Source organism: Lolium rigidum, chromosome 6 (genome assembly GCF_022539505.1).
Source record: "Lolium rigidum isolate FL_2022 chromosome 6, APGP_CSIRO_Lrig_0.1, whole genome shotgun sequence".
Lineage (NCBI taxonomy): Eukaryota > Viridiplantae > Streptophyta > Magnoliopsida > Poales > Poaceae > Lolium > Lolium rigidum.
Genome location: NC_061513.1, coordinates 317,452,024 through 317,464,855, shown reverse-complemented (window position 1 = coordinate 317,464,855; position 12,832 = coordinate 317,452,024). Strand labels below are relative to the sequence as shown.

Below are 12,832 nucleotides of genomic sequence, written 5' to 3'. Positions count from 1 at the left end.
GAGAATAGGAGGACAGTGAACACAACTGGCAATTATGCTGCTCACTTGGGAATAAGATGGCTGGCCACTTGTTCTTACAAAATTATACATTATATCATCAAGAATTTCCAGAAAAAAATACGGAGAATAGGAGGACAGAGACAACTGGCAATTAAGACAAACACCAAAAGAGAAATAAACTACAGAAGATTCAACATTTATTCAACGGGTTCAAATTGCGGCTCCAAGGCATGCACAGCACTTGGGAGAATGATTATATTATACTGTACTGAACATTGCCTGGCAGGTAACAGGACCGTGAAACCACTGTACTTCCCCTTAATTCTCTTCTGTAGTCTCCCACCACACGGCCTGCTTCTCTTCAGCGCATGACCCACGATGTCAACTGCAAGACAGAGGCACAAGCGACAAATTAAGACCGTGGAGTCACATTGAGGATAGGAGTAGTATAATTCTCTAGCTCAATTTGGTGAGCTGGCAGAAATAATTATCGTCTTGTTGTTTGGTTTTAAAAATGTGTATTTCCTCCTCACAAAAGCAGCTAACTTCTTGTTACGGATATAACAGGGACAATGATCAAGTTATGGCTGTCCATAAAACTGTCCATTTACTTTGGACAAATGGAAATTTTTTTGTCAGATGAATTTATAATCTACACCTGAAGGCATCTACTTACTCACAGAGTGTTGCTCATTGTGCCTTAATCTATCCAAAACAAAACAAAAAAACAAAAATTCTATTTTTTCAATGTCTTAGCGATAAGAATAGCTCAAACTTGGCAGGTTGGTACAAAAAAGCAGCTGATCATGGCAAACTATAGGTTGAGTCAATAGAAAATGAAAGAGGACCTTTATTGGCCAGAAGTGCCAATCAAAGTTTGCCTAAACCTCAAGTGGTACGCCGGCAGTGGCTGGAGCTCCCTACAGAAAATAAATACATGAGCAAGGGATAATAATTATCCATGAGTAACCGAACCCACAAATAGATAGATTGTACTAGTACTGCAGAAGAATATATCGTTACCCCAAACAGAAACCTCAGTCTTTCCACCTCTTCATCAGACTGCAAAAGAAATGTACTTAGCGATGGACATTGAAAAAATAAAAATGTTAAATGCTAGTAGCTTGCCAGGAAATGAACACTTGTACGTACGTCTTCATTGTAGTCGCGGCACCAACTAGGACCGAATGGTTGGCTATATGTGGCATTCATGCGACCACCAGTATATGCATTACCATCATTAGGGTGCTTCACAGAAGTTTCACAACCAAGGCAGGGACCTTTATTTAAAAGAGGGTGAGATTGTAAAGCTCAAGAATAATAGACAAGATGAAAAAGGGGAGAACAAATAGGCATACATTAAGGATCATTTACTAGATACAGAAGAAAATTAAGTTCAAGTTACTGCAAATCACAAAATGTATTTCACCAGAACATAAGTTCAGATAAAGAGTATAGAATACCATTATCAAGATGTTTGACAATGCAGCAACAGTTCACCGTTAATTCACCACCTTTTCCGGTCCCATGTGTGATTTCAGTAAAGAACATATTATCATCAGAAACTTTGGTCTTTGCAGTGAAATTCATATGAATGTACATCCTACAGTTCTCTTCCTCCCAACGTACTGGCTTATCCGGAACAAGTTTGACTTCATATGCACGATCCTAAAATAAGTGTTGATCTGATAAGTGACTGCGATTAATTATTACATAAATGGGCAAGACAATATGATATAAACAATGCAATCCTGGTAGAGGCTGGAGGGTGGGAGGACAGAGAGCAAACCCCAGAAAGATTGTGATGCTCATTGTACTTGTACAACACAGCTTGAACCAATTGGTAATTCGCATCACGCCTTTTATCAATTTGTTGTCCTGCTTTCAAACGCCTCTTTGTGCCATCAGGAAAGTAACGGCAGTGTTGTATAAGTTTATCCACTTCAGAAAGGCCACGACCTCTGTTCAGATTTAGAGTATTATATGTGATTAGCTAACTGTACCCCTTGAAAATTGGAAGAATACAATGCTATCAATGCTATATTGCTATCAGACCAACACAGGCATAGAGTGAATTAAATTATGTGGAGAACTGTTGAAAGCCCGGACACAGCTCATAGTAATAATAATCAACAAAAAGAGAACATAACTGTTTCCATGCCTGGCAGTACTCAAATACCTTTATCTAGCTTTGTTCTGTTTCTGGTTCTCAACTCAGTGTGTTTCACACTGTTTTGACCAGTAGAACAAACTTATTTTGACATGTAATGTTTATTTAACATTGGTAAGTGGTTCTCAAACAAAAATATTAATTTAAATCTAGTCTGGTCCATTTTAAAACCAACTTAAAGTAATGTGTGTGTTTCCTGCTTCCTGTGATGATCTTTTGTGGCCGATGTCATACAAGCTGTGTCTGAATATTTCAGTTGCAACTTGCAACTATGCAACCAGAACAGAAGAGATAAATCAATGGAAATATATACAGAAGTTCAGAAACCTTACATTGATGGATCCTCGTGTTCAGCAAGGTAGCGAGCAATACCCTTGTAAGCTTCGTCTTTACTCCGAAACGGTCCACCCACATGAGGAAATGTGCGGAAACATCCCCCAAGATCTTTGATGGTGTGAAATGTCATTTCCCAGATAAAGTCACACTTTTTCCAAATAGGTGACGAGGAAAGAGAGGGCCCTGATGGTGGGGAGGCCTCAATGGTGTGAAGCGGAGAGGGAAAGGACGTGGCAATGGTCTGACACGGAGAGGGCAAGGATGTGGCAATGGTGGGCGATACATCCATTGCCGTAGGGTAGCGCAGATCCTTCAAGGATAAGAGATCCAGTTTACACAGTGTTTGTGCAGATGCAGGCTCAGTTGCGTGCTGCTCCTTAAACCTGAATTTGAACAAGCAGACCCAATGAGTAGCAGAGCAACATTCAATGTTATTTTAGGAGATTGAATGAAACATTCAATGTTAACCTCTTACACTATCAAGAAAACTCTCTATCCCCATAAGTAAACAAAACAATTACATGATTAAATGAGAGGGAGCGGTGGCAGCCGCGGACATACATTAGATCGCTGAAGTCTAGATGCTGGAGCCCGTCTGGATGGGGCGTTTGCGCAGATGCAGTGGTTCCCACATGCTCCTCCTCGTCAGACCTGTAGTTGAACAATAAGGTTAGATGAGCAATTGTGCCCTGTTTTAGGAGAAGCAATTCGCAGAGATGGATAAACGCGATGAATCGGACGAGAAGGGCATACGGTGAGCCAACGGAGGCACCCAAAGCGTGCATGAGTTGATCGATGCTCTGGAACCGCCCTCGAACAGTTTCCGTCGAGTAGGTTCCGTCGATACCTTGGTCGACGAAGATGGTTGTGCGTACCCCGTGGCAATCGACGGAAATAACCTCTCCCCCGCCGGCGACTGGAACATCAAAGTGCATCGCCGACGAGCGGCCCGAACGGAGGCTATCGTCCAGGGGGCTGCGGGTGCGGTCGCGGCGATGGCCTGATCGAGGGTGCGGCATGTCAACGGCGGGCAGGGAGGTGAGGATTAGGGTTTGGAGGACCCAGGGGAGGCGAGGGGAAGGTGCGTGGTTGAGCGTTCTGTTCTAGCTGGGTTGTTTGTTTATCTGCACTTACTACGTATAAATTATAAAATATACGAAGTATTAATATTACCCAAAATCTAATTGTTGCCTGGGCTCGTTTTTGTCTTACACAGTGCCCCCTCGTTGCGTCCGCCGGATCAATATCACGCGGTGTAAAGACTTTTCAGCGAGGGCCACGTGCACATGCCGATCTAGAAACCACTCTCCTCTCGTCGAAACAAGTCTCCATCCCCACCCGGCCCACCCGCACAGGAAAATTTCCCCACCAACTCGAACCAGAGCGGCGGAAGAGGCAATGGATCCGGCGATCCTGAGGGAGGGGCGGCGGCCATGGTGTTGGTGCTGCTGTGGCCTGCGGGGGAGGGCTGAACGAGCAGCACCGGTTCTCCAGATGGCCTGGATCTTGAAGAACTCGACACCGGCAACTGCGAGATCTAGCTCCCGTCCAGGCCGCGCGACGACCTCGGGATCGTCGGCTGCTCGCGTCCCAGCCGCGCGACGAAGCCCTCGGCGCCGGTAGCTTCTCGCGTCCTGGCCGCGCGACGCCTTCGGTGCCAGCGGCTACGAGATGCAGCTCGCATCCCGGCCGCGCGACGACCTGGGCGCCGGCCGCTGGTAGCTTCCTGGCCGTGCGAGGACCTCGACGCTGGGCGCTGCGAGATGCAGCTCGTGTCCCGGCCACGCGTTCTCCGTATGGCCTGGACCACGACGACCTCGACGCCGGTGGCCGACCTGCTACTCGCCTCCGACGTCGAAGACCATGACCAGCCGCGCCAGTGCGTAGGACGGTGGGAACGATGGCGCGTTCGTACCAGACCACCCTGCACGACCTGCCGGCTGCCCCAATCCACTGCCGCCCTGGTTTGATCGATCCAGGCATGATCCATGAGGCAACTTGGCAGTGACGGCAAAGATCAGCTGGAGAAGGAGAGCGTCCTCCACGGCAAGGATCAGCATCCATGGGCATGCGTGAGTCACATTTAGTAATAGTCCACCCACAGCCTTTTTTTCAGAACTATTCAACATTGATATTACTGCAAGTTGTATCTTGGTCCACCCACAGTCACTCTTTTTTACATCTATGAACTGTTTTTTCATATACATCTGCATTTTTGTTACATATAAATACTATTTTATTACATGTAAGCACTATTTTGTTATATCTAACAATTTTGCTAAGAGATGCAATTGATATGTAATCTGCCATTTCTACATCCAAAAGTATGGAAGGATGTAACAATAGTAAGGTTTTCTGCAATTTTGGCTATAAATTTTGAAACTGAATGAGCTATCAATCTTTTTACATCCAAAATGATGAAAGGTGCAAGGTGTATTTTTTCTCAATTATAGATGAAACTTTATGCATTTCGTTGTAATTTTAGTTATTTTTTACATCCAGAAAGTTTGATGGATCAAGTTGTAAAATATAGTATGTTTGTGATCCCAGTTTTGGTGCATCTACATGTAACTTTTATCATTTTTTACATCCATCGGTGCAGTTTTTACATCCTTGTTTTGGTTCACAAACTGCTGATATCTATTGTTTCTGCTAGGGATGAATTTTTGGCAAAATTGGATAGAGTTTTGTTTTTGACTCGTTGTATTTTATTTACATCGAACTCTTCAGGTTGCTCTTGTGAGAACGAATACAGGTCGCGGTTGTTGGAGACGGAGAGGAGCAAAATAATAGACATGGAGAGGAATAAAATATTACAGGGTGTATGACAGAGCGGGATCCTTGCACATGGGGACCATGTTGTTAGTGTAGTGCTCTTGTTTCCTAATATGGCATGTCACGGGTGGTCCAAAGTTTTTGTTTCCTAATCAGGGTGGGGCACCGTACAAAGCAAACCAGTAACCGCGCACCGTGTAGAAACGTCCCTCGTCGCTGGACCTACCTGACCTGCCCTATTTTTTTTTTTTTTGAAATCGTAACATATATATTAAGGTCAGCAAGCCGCCTCATTAAAAACCTTCCAGCCCCCTTAGGTATCCTGGAAGAAAAAGAGTGCGTCTGGTACTTGCCGCCTGATAAACAAGAGTACAGATTACAGGGTTGTGAACAGATTCACATCATTTATTACAAAAGGCTGAATATAAGCAGGTGGATCACCCTCCCAAACCTTGTTCTCTCTATTGGAGTACGCCAATTTTGCCAGTTCATGTGCAACTTGATTTGCTTCCCTATGACAATGTGGAAAGGCAATCTCTTCCATCTCACTAGCTTTTTGGAAACAGTCAGCAAGAATAGCAGAGTAAGGGCTATTTATGTCAACATCTCTATTACATGCTTGGATCACTTCTAAGGCATCAGCTTCCACTTGGCAAGACCTGCATCCAATTCGCTCCAGGAAAGCCAAACCATCATATAACGCCTTTGCCTCTGCCATTGCCGCGCTTATAAGGTTGTCAATCGGCCGATAGAATCCCCCGGACTTCTCCTTTACTATCTCGCAAGATCCCTGCAATAGAACCCAAACCATTAGGGTAGTAGGCTGCATCAATATTCAGTTTCAGCTTTCCTCTATTCGGCCTTAACCACTTAATTTCTTTCTCCACAGAATTCTTATTTGCAATTTCATAATTTGCAGTTATCACCTTGATTGCAAAGGCAGACTTTTTTGAATGACTAACAGACTCCCCTTTTACTAGTTCTCTCCTCTGCCACCATATATACCAGCCTCCTACCGCTATGATTTCATGTAGAGTGACGTGTTGTAGCTGTGGTACACTACTGTTGGGCGATCGGAGTATATGCTCCAAGACAACAAAACCCGATCTGTCCACTGTCATTGCATGCTCAATCACTTCCTTCATACCGAGTTCTTCTCAAACCTCCTTTGCTCTTTGACATCCAAACAGAATATGATGAATATCCTCAGGTCCATTCTTGCATACTGGACACTGAGGTGATACTTTAACATGCCGATTCACCAATATAGCCATACCAGGGAGTACCCCATGCAAAGCCTTCCATAAGAAAATTTTAACTTTACTCGGAATGTTTAAGTTCCATAGTATTTCCCAAACCGGATTAATTTGAGATGACCCCTAACCGTCTCTTCTCCGCATTGTATCACCAAATGAGTGATTCCATTGAATGTGATAGGCTGATCGGACTGAGAAGCTGTAGTTTTTTGTATAATGCCAAGCCACAAAGTCCCCAGTCAGATTTATACTTAAGGGTATTTTAAAAATTCTCTCGGCATCCGTCTGAATAAAGAGGGATCTAATGAGTTTCTCATCCCAATTATTAGTGCCCGGGTCAATAAGCTCATCTACAGTCCTTAGAATAATATGTCCTCTTGGTGTGAATACCTTCCTTGTTGGACTTGTGGGAATCCAATGATCGTCCCAGATATTTATTTTTTCACCATTATCAATCCTCCAAATATGTCCCCTTTTAAACGTTTGCAGACCCGCTACAATGCTTTGCCAAGTGTACGATGATCCATTCTTTGGTCCCGCATTGAGCAGATTTGAATTTGGATAGTATTTTGCTTTGAGAACCCGCGCACACAAAGAATCCGGCCTTTCTAACAGTCTCCAGCTTTTCTTTGCTAACATAGCTAAATTGAAAGAATGTAAGTCCCTGAAGCCCATACCTCCCAATTTCTTCGGAATGCACATCTTCTATAGGATAACGTTGCATAGAAAACAAAAAATTTCCTACCGCGAACACGAAATCCAAGCCAAGATGCAATCTAGAAGACGGTAGCAACGAGGGGATTATCGAGTCTCACCCTTGAAGAGATTCCAAAGCCCACAAGATGTGCGGTAGACGTTCACTTGCCGCTTGCAAAAGCGCGTAGAAGATCTTGATCACGGCGCCACGAACGGGCAGCACCTCCGTACTCGGTCACACGTTCGGTTGTTGATGAAGACGACGTCCACCTCCCCGTTCCAGCGGGCAGCGGAAGTAGTAGCTCCTCTTGAATCCGACAGGACGACGGCGTGGTGTCGGTGGTGGTGGAGAATCCCGGCGGAACTTCGCTAAGCGTGCGGGGAAGAAGGAGTAGTGGGGCGGCTAGGGTTTGGGAGAGGGGGCGCCGGCCATCTAGTGGTGCGGCCACCTTGTGGTTGTTGGGGTGGCCGGCCCCTCTCCTTGGCCCTCATTATATAGGTGGAACACCCAAGAGTTGGTCTACAAGTCTTCGAATAAGACCCCAAACCAAAACCTTCCATATCACATGAAACCTACCCAAGCTAGGACTCCCACTAGAGGTGGGATTCCCACCCTTCCTTGGGAGGGGGTGGCCGGCCCCCCTTGGGGAGTCCACTTGGGACTCCTCCCCCTTTAGGGTTGGCCGGCCATGGAGGTGGAGTCCCTCCGGGACTCCGCCTTCCTTAGTGGTTTATTCAGGACTTTTCTAGAACCTTCTAGAACCTTCCATAGAACCTTTTGGATCATTTTAAATCTTATAAAATGACTTCCTATATATGAATCTTATTCTCCGGACCATTCCGGGACTCCTCGTGATGTCCGGGATCTCATCCGGGACTCCGAACAAATATTCGAACTCCATTCCTTATTCAAGTTCTACCATTTCAACATCCAACTTTAAGTGTGTCACCCTACGGTTCGCGAACTATGCGGACATGGTTAAGTACTAACTCCGACCAATAACCAATAGCGGGATCTGGAGATCCATAATGGCTCCCACATATTCAACGATGACTTTAGTGATCGAATGAACCATTCACATACGATACCAATTCCCTTTGTCACGCGATATTTTACTTGTCCGAGGTTTGATCATCGGTATCACTTCATACCTTGTTCAACCTCGTCTCCTGACAAGTACTCTTTACTCGTACCGTGATATGTAGTCTCTTATGAACTTATTCATATGCTTGCAAGACATTAGACGACATTCCACCGAGAGGGCCCAGAGTATATCTATCCGTCATCGGGATGGACAAATCCCACTGTTGATCCATATGCCTCAACTCATACTTTCTGGATACTTAATCCCACCTTTATAACCACCGATTTACGAAGTGGCGTTTGATGTAATCAAAGTACCTTTCTGGTATAAGTGATTTACATGATCTCATGGTCATAAGGACTAGGTAACTATGTATCGAAAGCTTATAGCAAATAACTTAATGACGTGATCTTATGCTACGCTTAATTGGGTGTGTGATACGTCTCCGACGTATCGATAATTTGTTATGTTCCATGCCACATTATTGATGATATCTACATGTTTTATGCATACTTTATGTCATATTTATGCATTTTCCGGCACTAACCTATTAACGAGATGCCGAAGAGCCAGCTGTCGTTTTCTGCTATTTTTGGTTTCAGAAATCCTAGTAAGGAAATATTCTTGGAATTGGACGAAATCAACGCCCAAGGGCCTATTTTCACACGAAGCTTCCAGAAGACCGGAGAGCTAACGAAGTGGGGCCACGAGGCGGCGACACACTAGGGCGGCGCGGCCCAAGCCCTGGCCGCGCCGACCTAGCGTGTGGGCCCCTCGTGACGCCCCTTGACCTGCCCTTCCGCCTACAACTAGCCTTCGTCGCGAAACCCCCAGTACCGAGAGCCATGATACGGAAAACCTTCCAGAGACGCCGCCGCCGCCAATCCCATCTCGGGGGATTCAGGAGATCGCCTCCGGCACCCTGCCGGAGAGGGGATTCATCTCCCGGAGGACTTTTCACCGCCATGGTCGCCTCCGGAGTGATGAGTGAGTAGTCTACCCCTGGACTATGGGTCCATAGCAGTAGCTAGATGGTTGTCTTCTCCTTATGTGCTTCATTGTCGGATCTTGTGAGCTGCCGAACATGATCAAGATCATCTATCTGTAATGATATATGTTGTGTTTGTTGGGATCCGATGAATAGAGAATACTATGTTATGTTGATTATCAATTTATATCTATGTGTTTTTTATGATCTTGCATGCTCTCCGTTATTAGTAGAGGCTCTGGCCAAGTTTTTACTCTTAACTCCAAGAGGGAGTATTTATGCTCGATAGTGGGTTCATGTCTCCGTGAATCTGGGGGAGTGAGAGAAACCTCTAAGATTATGGATGTGCTGTTGCCACTAGGGATAAAACATTGATGCTATGTCCGAGGATGTAGTTATTGATTACATTACGCACCATACTTAATGCAATTATCTCGTTGTTTGCAACTTAATACCGGAAGGGGTTCGGATGATAACCTCGAAGGTGGACTTTTTAGGCATAGATGCATGTTGGATAGCGGTCTATGTACTTTGTCGTAATGCCCAATTAAATCTCACAATACTCATCATATCATGTATGTGCATGGTCATGCCCTCTCTATTTGTCAATTGCCCAACCGTAATTTGTTCACCCAACATGCTATTTATCTTATGGGAGAGACACCACTAGTGAACCGTGAACCCCGGTCCATTCTTTACATCTGAAATACAATCTACTGCAATTGTTCTACTCGTTCTCCGTAAACAATCATCATCCACACTATACATCTAATCATTTGTTACAGCAAGCCGGTGAGATTGACAACCTCACTGTTTCGTTGGGGCAAAGTACTTTGGTTGTGTTGTGCAGGTTCCATGTTGGCCGGAATCTCTGGTGTTGCGCCGCACTACATCCCGCCGCCATCAACCTTCAACGTGCTTCTTGGCTCCTATTGGTTCGATAAACCTTGGTTTCATACTGAGGGAAAACTTGCCGCTGTACGCATCACACCTTCCTCTTGGGGTTCCCAACGGACGCGTGCTGTACGCGTGTCAAGCAGATTTTCTGGCGCCGTTGCCGGGGAGATCAAGACACGCTGCAAGGGGAGTCTCCACATCCCAATCTCTTTACTTTGTTTTTGTCTTGCTTTATTTTATTTACTACTTTGTTTGCTGCACTAAATCAAAACACAAAAAAATTAGTTGCTAGCTTTACTTTATTTTACTGTCTTGTTTGCACTCTATATTAAAAACACAAAAAAATTAGTTACTTGCATTTACTTATTTCAACATGTTTCCTTTTAATTTTACTGTAAAAGATATACCTGCGGGACAAGGGTCTATAATTGGGAGAGATAATATAGAAGAATTTTTCACCCATGTTAGTATGCATGAAGATCTTAAAGATATACCTCTTGCAAAAGCTGTCCCTACTTATGAAGATGCCTCTATTTGTTTGGTACGCATGATGGAAGCTAGATTTATTAGTCTCAACCCCATGATACAACACATGTTTCTTACACTTTCTGATATGGAGAGGGGAGAGAAGAGAGATTTTGTTCTAAAAGTCTTAGTGCAAGAATTTGCGGACATAGCTAAAGAAGCTAGAAAAGTTTTTAGTAAGCATGATAGGCTTGGTATGATCACCGATTTTAAAAGAACACTTGAGAAGATGGATATGGATATAATTAAGTATACTAATAATGTTAATAATGGTGGGGAGATTAAAGCACCAATACCATGTAAGCTCCTAGCAATGCATGAGGCACTAGAAAATAATTATGCTTGGCTTGTTCCTGAAAATTTGTTTGATGAGAGTAGCAAGCCCAAGACTGATGAAAAGGGAGCCGCTGAAACTTATGTATCCAATTTACTATGCATGGTTGAGAAAACTCCACACCCCGCTGTAGATGCTCCATCTTTTGATAATACTTGATATACACTTTCTGCGCCTAGCTGAAAGGCGTTAAAGAAAAACGCTTATGGGAGACAACCCATGTTTTTACTACAGTACCTTTATTTTATATTTGAGTCTTGGAAGTTGTTTACTACTGTAGCAACCTCTCCTTATCTTAGTTTTGTGCATTGTTGTGCCAAGTAAAGTCGTTTATAGTAAGGTTCATACTAGATTTGGATTACTCGCGCGTAAACAGCATTTCTTTGCTGTCACGAATCTGGGCCTAATTCTATGTAGGTAACTCAGAAAATTATTCCAATTTACGTGAGTGATCCTCAGATATGTACGCAACTTTCATTCAATTTGAGCATTTTCATTTGAGCAAGTCTGGTGCCTCAATAAAATTCGTCTTTACGAACTGTTCTGTTTTTACAGATTCTGCCTTTTATTTCGCATTGCCTGTTTTGATATGTTCGATGGATATTTCGATTCCATTAACTTTTAGTAGCTTTGTGCAATGTACAGAAGTGTTAAGAATGATTATGGCACCTCTGAACATATAAATTTTAATTGTGCACTAACCCTCTAATGAGTTGTTTTGAGTTTGGCGTGGAGGAAGTTTTCAAGGATCAAGAGAGGGAGATGATACAACATGATCAAGGAGAGTGAAAGATCTAAGCTTGGAGATGCCCCGGTGGTTCACCCCTGCATATATCAAGAAGACTCAAGCGTCTAAGCTTGGGGATGCCCAAGGCATCCCCTTCTTCATCGACAACATTATCAGGTTCCTCCCCGAAACTATATTTTTATTCCGTCACATCTTATGTGCTTTGCTTGGAGCATCGGTTTGTTTTTGTTTTTGTTTTGTTTGAATAAAATGGATCCTAGCATTCATTGTGTGGGAGAGAGACACTCTCCGCTGTTGCATATGGACAAGTATGTCCTTAGGCTTTACTCATAGTATTCATGGCGAAGTTTCTTCTTCGTTAAATTGTTACATGGTTGGAATTGGAAAATGATACATGTAGTAATTGCTATAATGTCTTGGATAATGTGATACTTGGCAATTGTTGTGCTCATGTTTAAGCTCTTGCATCATATACTTTGCACCCATTAATGAAGAAATACATAGAGCATGCTAAAATTTGGTTTGCATAATTGGTCTCTCTAAGGTCTAGATAATTTCTAGTATTGAGTTTGAACAACAGGGAAGACGGTGTAGAGTCTTATAATGTTTACAATATGTCTTTTATGTGAGTTTTGCTGCACCGGTTCATCCTTGTGTTTGTTTCAAATAAGCCTTGCTATCCTAAACCTTGTATCGAGAGGGAATACTTCTCATGCATCCAAAATACTTGAGCCAACCACCATGCCATTTGTGTCCACCATACCTACCTACTACATGGTATTTCTCCGCCATTCCAAAGTAAATTGCTTGAGTGCTACCTTTAAAATTTCCATTCTTTACCTTTACAATATATAGCTCATGGTACAAATAGCCTAAAAACTATTGTGGTATTGAATATGTACTTATGCACTTTATCTCTTATTAAGTTGCTTGTTGTGCGATAACCATGTTCCTGGGGACGCCATCAACTATTCTTTGTTGAATATCATGTGAGTTGCTATGCATGTTCGTCTTGTCTGAAG

At 43.6% G+C, this 12,832-nt stretch overlaps 1 protein-coding gene across 1 annotated transcript; it reads right to left on the bottom strand.

Moving 5' to 3' along the window:
• Positions 1-282: 282 nt before the first annotated feature.
• LOC124667846 lies at positions 283-1,638 on the bottom strand. The gene is made up of 5 exons (XM_047205084.1): positions 1,464-1,638; positions 1,153-1,280; positions 1,024-1,062; positions 849-920; positions 283-385 (listed from the first exon to the last, which is right to left on the bottom strand). Exons 1-4 carry the CDS (start codon positions 1,600-1,602, stop codon positions 882-884), a joined length of 345 nt encoding a protein of 114 aa, XP_047061040.1. The 5' UTR covers positions 1,603-1,638; the 3' UTR covers positions 283-385; positions 849-881.
• Positions 1,639-12,832: the final 11,194 nt, after the last annotated feature.

Bases quoted from the DNA above. Each gene is read 5' to 3' on its own strand.
- LOC124667846 (XM_047205084.1), bottom strand. From the start codon at position 1,602: ATGTACATTCATATGAATTTCACTGCAAAGACCAAAGTTTCTGATGAT. The intron at 1,063-1,152 runs GTACGTACAAGT...TTTCTTTTGCAG, and splicing joins GCCGCGACTACAATGAAGAC to TCTGATGAAGAGGTGGAAAG. The intron at 921-1,023 runs GTAACGATATAT...TATTTTCTGTAG, and splicing joins GACTGAGGTTTCTGTTTGGG to GGAGCTCCAGCCACTGCCGG.